Source organism: Sardina pilchardus, chromosome 1, assembly GCF_963854185.1.
Source record: "Sardina pilchardus chromosome 1, fSarPil1.1, whole genome shotgun sequence".
Taxonomy (NCBI): Eukaryota; Metazoa; Chordata; class Actinopteri; order Clupeiformes; family Clupeidae; genus Sardina; species Sardina pilchardus.
This window is the reverse complement of record NC_084994.1, coordinates 9,394,965-9,402,333: the sequence shown is the minus strand read 5'-3', so window position 1 is coordinate 9,402,333 and position 7,369 is coordinate 9,394,965. Positions and strand designations below refer to the sequence as shown.

At 40.2% G+C, this 7,369-nt stretch overlaps 1 protein-coding gene across 2 annotated transcripts; it reads right to left on the bottom strand.

Moving 5' to 3' along the window:
- Window positions 1-499: 499 nt before the first annotated feature.
- On the bottom strand, window positions 500-6,703 carry LOC134090042 (gastrula zinc finger protein XlCGF57.1-like). Of its 2 annotated transcripts, none has more exons than XM_062544230.1 (4): window positions 6,495-6,703; window positions 5,611-5,967; window positions 4,654-5,007; window positions 500-2,134 (listed from the first exon to the last, which is right to left on the bottom strand). In XM_062544230.1, exons 1-4 carry the CDS (start codon window positions 6,586-6,588, stop codon window positions 930-932), a joined length of 2,010 nt encoding a protein of 669 aa, XP_062400214.1. In that variant the 5' UTR covers window positions 6,589-6,703; the 3' UTR covers window positions 500-929. The 2 variants fall into 2 exon arrangements, with proteins under 2 accessions (XP_062400214.1, XP_062400223.1); XM_062544239.1 differs by having other exon boundaries at window positions 5,611-5,955.
- Between the last annotated feature and the right edge of the window lie 666 nt (window positions 6,704-7,369).

Sequence of the window (7,369 nt, the reverse complement as noted above, 5' to 3'; positions counted from 1 at the left end):
AAAGAAAGGGTAAAAGGATCAGATGGACAAAAAGACAGGTGTGTGTGTCTGTGTGTGTGTGAGAGAGAGAGAGAGATATTGCAGGTACAATGGGGTTAATAAGAATTAGTGAACCGGCACTGGTAATCCTTCAAAATAAAGTCAGAATGTAGGCCTATTCATTAGTTAAAAAAAAAAAAAAAAAAAAACATTAATATGTTACCAAAGCTAAGTCAACTTTAACAATTATCAAATTATAAATGTAAATAGGAAAATAGTTTAAATAATAGTCTTCCTTTTTATATAGCCTAGTGGTGAATTTAAATTGTGTGCAGTGCTGTTCAAGAGATTGAGTGAGTGATGAATTGTGAATTATACATTAATTATAGGCAAGTACACTACCGTCAGTTGAATGCCAGATGCCAATTGAACAGAGTAAACTTAGATAACCAAATAAAACAGATAACTCATGAGATAAAAATAACACAGATTGGGTTAGATGGCAGATCAACCACATAAAACAAGAATTGCATCAAATGAATTAAATAGTCTTTTAATCACATAATTAAAACACGTTACCGGTTATTTCTGCACTGTCAATCACGAGTTAACAGAGCCTTGCCTCATTGGTCACATTCACAAGGCTTCTCTTCAGTGTGTATAAGCATGTGGCTTTTAAGAGTTGAGGATGATAATGAAAGCTTTTCCACACGGGATACATTCACGAGGCTTCTCTTCCGTATGGATTAGCATGTGGATTTTTAGACTTGCTAATTGTGTGAAAAGCTTCTCCACACTGGACACATTGGCGCTTTCCGATGTGTATTCATTTGTGGAAATGGAAATTTTCGGAAAAACTTTTCCACACTGGTGACATCGATGAGGGTCCTCTCCAGTGTGTGTATATGTGCCGTTTAAGATGTGAAATTTGTGGAAAAAGGTCTTCCACATCAGACGCATTGATGAAGCTTCTCTCCAGTACGTGTTAGCATGTGGCCTTCAAGAACTTTGAATGTTCCAAATGTATCCTTGTGTTGGGCACAATTATGAGGCTTCTCTCCAGTATGTTTTAGCATGTGGCGTTCGAGAGTTGACATTGTTAAAAAAGCTCTTCCACACTGGATACAATGAGGCATCTCTCCAGTATGTATTAGCATGTGGCGTTCAAGAGTTAAAAGTGTTGAAAAAGCTTTTCCACACTGGGCACAATTATGAGGCTTCTCTCCAGTATGTTTTCGCATGTGGCGTTCGAGAGATGACATTATTAAAAAAGCCCTTCCACACTGGGTACAATAATGAGGCATCTCTCCAGTATGTATTAGCATGTGGCGTTTGAGAGTTAAAAGTGTTGAAAAAGCTTTTTCACACTGGGTACAATTATGAGGCTTCTTTTCAGCATGTTTAAGCATGTGGCGTTCGAGAGTTGAAGATTTTGAAAAAGTTCTTCCACACTGGGTACAATTATGAAGCTTCTCTTCAGTATGCATTAGCATGTGGCGTTCAAGAGCTAAACATTTTGAAAAAGTTCTTCCACACTGGGTACAATTATGAAGCTTCTCTTCAGTATGTTTAAGCAAGTGGCGTTTGAGATTTGACATTTTTGAAAAAACTTTTCCACACTGGGTACAATAATGAAGCACCTTTCCAGTATGTTTTAGCATGTGGCGTTCGAGAGTTAAACGTTTTGAAAAAGCTTTTCCACACTGGGCACAATTATGAGGCTTCTCTCCAGTATGTTTTAGCATGTGGCGTTCGAGAGTTGACATTCTTGAAAAAGCTTTGTCACACTGGGTACAATAATGAGGCACCTCTCCAGTATGTTTAAGAATGTGGAGTTCAAGAGTTGAAATTTTTGAAAAGGTTTTCCCACATTGAGTACATTTATAAGGCTTCCCTCCAGTGTGAATTAGTATGTGGCTTTTAAGCTCTGACCTTTTTGAAAAAGCCCATCCACACTGGGTGCATTCATATCTATATGGCTTTTCATTCACACTAACGGAGTGTGTTTGCTGGTGTTTCTGGAGTTCTGTCATGGCCGTGAAACTCTTCCTGCAGACTGTGCAGTGGTGCAGTCTTCCTCTTAGTTGCAGGTTGAGTTCATCATTCTGTCCGTGGATCTGCTGTTGCCTTAAGTGTGGGTGTTCTGATGATACACCTGAAAGAATTACCATAGAAACTTTGAATTAGAATGAAGAATTACCATAGAAACTTAGAATGACAGACAGATAGGAGCAGACGTTTCAGCTGCTCCGGCTATTCTCAATGCTAGCGCAGATACCAATATGACAGGAGAGATGTATGTACAATTAGTGAGCATATTTATTCTGTGTTTGAACTGTTGTTGAGTCGTGGATCTGTCTGAGGTTTCTTCCGTTATTTATCTCCAATTCTAGGGAGTTTTTCCCTTGCCCCTGTTACTCTGCTCTCTTTGAATGTTTAACACTCTGTAAAGCGCCATGAGGCATGTGTAATGTTTTGGCGTTCATAAGTAAAATTAAATTAAATTAAACTAAAATCAAATTGTCCTAGCATGGACCGAGAATGACCGGGAGTGACCGTAGCGATTTGATTTGGAGGGCCTCTGCCACCTTGACATCACCAGTAGTATTGAATACTATGTGATCATTCACATCAGTGGCTATCCTAGTCTCTGCTCGACCCCACCCACACACACACACCCACACCCACACACACCCACACACACCCACACACACACACACACACAATTATGACTGTTCATATGCCATGTGATATGCATAATTACTAAATCAAAACAGTAGGACCTGGTGATCTTTTCAAAGAAAACGATAACACTGAAACAAGGGACTACATTAAGATTCTGGAGAAATAGTTCAGGCAGTGTGCACCTATCCCAATAGGTGGCAATGCTCAACTGAAACAACACAATGATCCAAAACATTAGGGATCAGAGATGGGAGAAATACGGATTTCAATGAAACCCATGAATAGGACTTCCTGCTTTCAATGATGTAAAATGATGATTTTTACATCATTGAAAGCAGGAAGTCCAACATCGAAATCCGTATTTCTCCCATCTCAAGGCAAACTGGGGGAATGATGCATGACTATTCAAAAACATGATTGGTTTTCTAAAGATACAAAGCTTAATGCTAATCGGTGAAGTGTCCCTTTAAGGACCCCAGGAAGAATAGCTGGGACGTAAACCCAGCTAATGGGGATCTTATCAACAATAAACAACAAGGACACCAATTTTCTTTGTGAATGAAAAATGTATCGTAAATACATGTTGTTCCTTAAAATAGGAGAGAATAAGTATTTGATTGGCATGGTGTTTTTTTCAGTTAGCCTTTTAGCTGGTTTGATTTGCACTCAATAAGCATCCAAAAGGCTAATAGGCTAACTGGAAAAAAAAAACATGCCAATCTCCATGTATGGTGAAGAGTATGTAATTATGTAGGGTAATTTTAAGGCCAAGGGGACTTTATCAGGATGCATAGTATCCTAGATCCATGAAATAACTGGCCTTTAAAAACAAAAAAGTATGAAAAATCCTCCTGCCTCTATGGGAATATAACATAGGGGTCAAATACTTACTCTCACCTATTTTAAAGGTAGGGTAAGGAATTAGCTTTTTTGCAAAATCACTTGAAATCCTATTCCTAACCCACTTACAGCCACTGAGTTGGAAGCACTGAAATGGAAATTAAACATGTCAATCATCTGCGGAACGGGCAGGGCTCGAAAAACTCCAGCCAATAGAATTCCAAACCCCATACCATCATTTCACAGCTCATTTGTCAATCTAACGGTCTTCCTCTTCCTCCTCCCCATCCCCCCCGCACGCGCAACCCGTTCGTGCACATAGCACGAAAGCTGTTGACCGCGAGTCAGTGCTGAAACGAAATATCTAGGCCTGCTACACGTCCCATAATGTTCCCCTCAAGTTGTATGTGTCACTTCATTTCTATACATACTAAGGCAGCGGATACCTACGGAAACTCAATCACCCACGCAATAAATAAGCTATGTAGCAAAAATTACATTTTACCGTGACTCGAAGAGTGTTGTAAACATGAAATCAAAACTTAACCGCTTGGGGCTACAGTGGAATAGGCGAACCAGCGGGCCAGCACTAAACTCGGATATTTCAGAAGATAAACGCCCTGGTAAGAACCAAACCAGATTCTGTTCAAATATACACACCTATGGCTACTGAAAGATGTAAGGTATATCAAATGTTATTTTGGTGTATTAAAATGCATCGTTGTTTTAGAATTTCCGAACGAAAGGGCTTTAGACTATGGTGCTTTTACCATAATGTAGGCTATAAAATCATCTACCTTGTCTGATTTGTGGAACTATTAGGCTACCTACAACCCTTTGGAGGTGAATAAAGAATGTAATTGGGGAAGTTGATGTGGGCGATTGTATGGAGACTAGAGCTCATAGTGCTGTAGACGCCAGGCTGGCATTTCATTTAGCCTGGCTCGTTCTCGCGCATAATTTTCGTTGGTGCATGGAGGGCGGGACTTGAGGTTGTATGTATTCAAAATCTGCCGGCCGTTTTGCGAATTCCGTACCCAACCTTTAAGGTAGAATATTTATTTATACTGTTGGTATTGTTTTTGATATATATATTTTTTGATTAACACATGGGAATCGTGTCTGAAAGGGATATCTGAGAGTAAATACCTTCCAGCAGATAATCCTGTTGCTCGTCCTCCTCAATCTCCACTTCAATCTCCGCTGCTGTCTGTAGTGTTTCATCGCTAGAGTCTGCATCGTCTGTATTGTCTGAAATTTCACAGGGAGGCTCTGCAAAGGGCTTTTCTTCTTCTTCTTCTTTTTCTTCCTCTTCGTCTTTGACCAGACATGATATAACATCATCATATTCCTCCTCTTTTCTGTAGTCAGCCTTCACCAGCAGTCTCAGGGCAACCTGGTGTGTTTCAGTCACGTCACAGCTCAGCCTCTTCTCCTCCACTTCACCCATGGTCCCATTGGAGGATCCAAAGATCCAAGGTGCTCTGTTTTCTTTCATCAATTCTGCACAAACAAATAGAGAGTTGTAGGCAATGACACCATGAAGCTACATTACTGTTACATGAAAAAGACAATCCATAGAAATACTTTTAATACCGTTAAGCCCGGCGCCCACCGGACACGCCGTTCAGCGGTGTTCGGCGGTCTGGGCTTGACGCGCAGGATTTTAGAATAGTTTTCTATCTCTGTGCGGCTGCTGCGCGGCAGACGTTTCCAGTGGGCTTTGCTCCATTGAAAACAATGGAGTTTTAATTATTTTCTTGTCGCGGTGCGCCGCGTACGTGTCTGGTGGGCGCCGGCCTTTAGTTTTAATAATTTAAGAATATAACGTCATCTAAAGCAGTGCTGAAATATACTAGCCTATTTATTACTTACAGTGTAAAATTATGTTTGGTAGTGCGGTAAAAGGTAAGTTATTTGGCCCAGAAATGTACTGGAGTAAAAGTAAGAAGTTTAACCAAATTGAAATACTCAAGTTAAGTACAGATACATGAAAAAGCGACTTAAGCGCAGTAATTGGGTAAATGTAATGTCCACCACTGGATTTTATATGATTAACACATGGGAATCGTGTCTGAAAGGGATATCTCAGAGTAGGCTACTTACCTTCCAGCAGATAATCCTGTTGCTCGTCCTCCTCAATCTCCACTTCAATCTCCGCTGCTGTCTGCAGTGTTTCATCGCTAGAGTCTGTTTCGTCTATAGGCCTATTGTCTGAAATTTCACAGGGAGGCTCTGCAAAGGGCTTTTCTTTTTCTTCTTTTTCTTCCTCTTCGACCAGACATGATATCACATGATCATATTCCTCCTCTTTTCTGTATTCAGCCTTCACCAGCAGTCTCAGGTCAACCTGGTGCGTTTCAGTCACGTTACAGCCGGAGCCCAGCCTCTTCTCCTCCACTTCACCCGTGGTCCCATTGGAGGATCCAAAGATCCGAGGTGCTCTGTTTTCTTTAATCAATTCTGCACAAACAAATAGAGACTTACGGCAGGCAATGACACAACATTACTGTTAGCCTACATGAAAAAAGACAATAGGCCTACTATACTTTCAGTTTGCAATAATAAAATTGTGTAATTCTTGCTGTATATATGTCGGACAAAAAAGCAGGTTATTATCAAAGTGAAATGGTTTCTGGCATATATCAGCACATAAGCACATAATTGACATTTTCAGTTCAATCGGAGTCAATGGGAGCCGTAAATCAGCAAATAGCGGCGACCAAGGAAGATTTATCCGGATGACGTGACATCGGTCCATTCATTCGGTGAAACGACATTGCTCAAAACGCCACCACGCCAGTTAACGTAATTTGCTCTCAGTCAAAAGTTTGAAGTTGTTAACTACCATAAATACACCCAAGGTTGTTCTTCCAGAGTTGTAGGCTACTTGTTTCCCTCTAGCCTAGGCTAGCCTAGCAGCTACTCATTCACTGCTCAAATACATGCCATAAGAGAAAACTTCAACTCTGCAACTGAGAACACCTTACCAGACGATGGTCGTGCACAGTAGTCGTGGTCCAAAGTAACACTAGCAGCAACAACAACAACAGCAGCATCGCTTTCGTGACCACGAGCAAACATAGTAGGCTATTCCCGTTAACTTTGACCGAAAATAAGGCACCGCATCTCTTTTTTTTTTAACTCTTGTCTGCGCCGTTTAGAGTTACGTGTTTCTTTCTGAAGCAACGGTAGCCTAGGCATATCAGCGGGCTCGACTTCTGGTCGTGATAGGCCTATATCAAAATAAAAGTAAGCCTACCGTATTAGATTTCATATTTAATTGAAATCTAGTATAATTATCCCATAACCATGGAAAATGTACTGAAATACATCTATTCCATCCCCAAAACGTTTGTTTGATATAGGCCCTAACATTGAAATTGAATAAAAAAAAAAAAAAAAATCATCAGGCAAAATAAATGTATGATTTTGAAATTGCCAACAAATCAAAACACATTAGCCCCTAGAGAATATGGTGGGATGGCTGGGTATGGTACAGCAGTATTTACATCTAATACAACGGTGTGGTTCAGGTAACCTATTTGCAGACGGCTCAAAGGATCCAGACACTGAAAGGATGGCAGCAGAACTATAAGAAAGACCACGGACAAAGAAAGTAGTGCCTTTAAGTGGAGTGGAGTGCCGTACTCGGATCATGACCGGTTTTATTATTATATTCTTCTTTTTAAAAAAAACTTTTTTATTATTTGCTCATGTGTTTTTGTATGTCTTGTAGGCTATATGCATGTGTTGGGCAAGTTACTGAAAATTGGTAATCAGTCAGAGTTAGTTACTTCTTTCAAAAGTAATTGAATTACTTGACCAGTTACTATCAAAAGTAATTAGTTACTAGGGAAGGTAA

Bases quoted from the DNA above. Each gene is read 5' to 3' on its own strand.
- LOC134090042 (XM_062544230.1), bottom strand. From the start codon at position 6,588: ATGTTTGCTCGTGGTCACGAAAGCGATGCTGCTGTTGTTGTTGTTGCT. The intron at 5,968-6,494 runs GTAAGGTGTTCT...TTGTTTGTGCAG, and splicing joins CTGTGCACGACCATCGTCTG to AATTGATTAAAGAAAACAGA. The intron at 5,008-5,610 runs GTAAGTAGCCTA...TTGTTTGTGCAG, and splicing joins ACAGGATTATCTGCTGGAAG to AATTGATGAAAGAAAACAGA.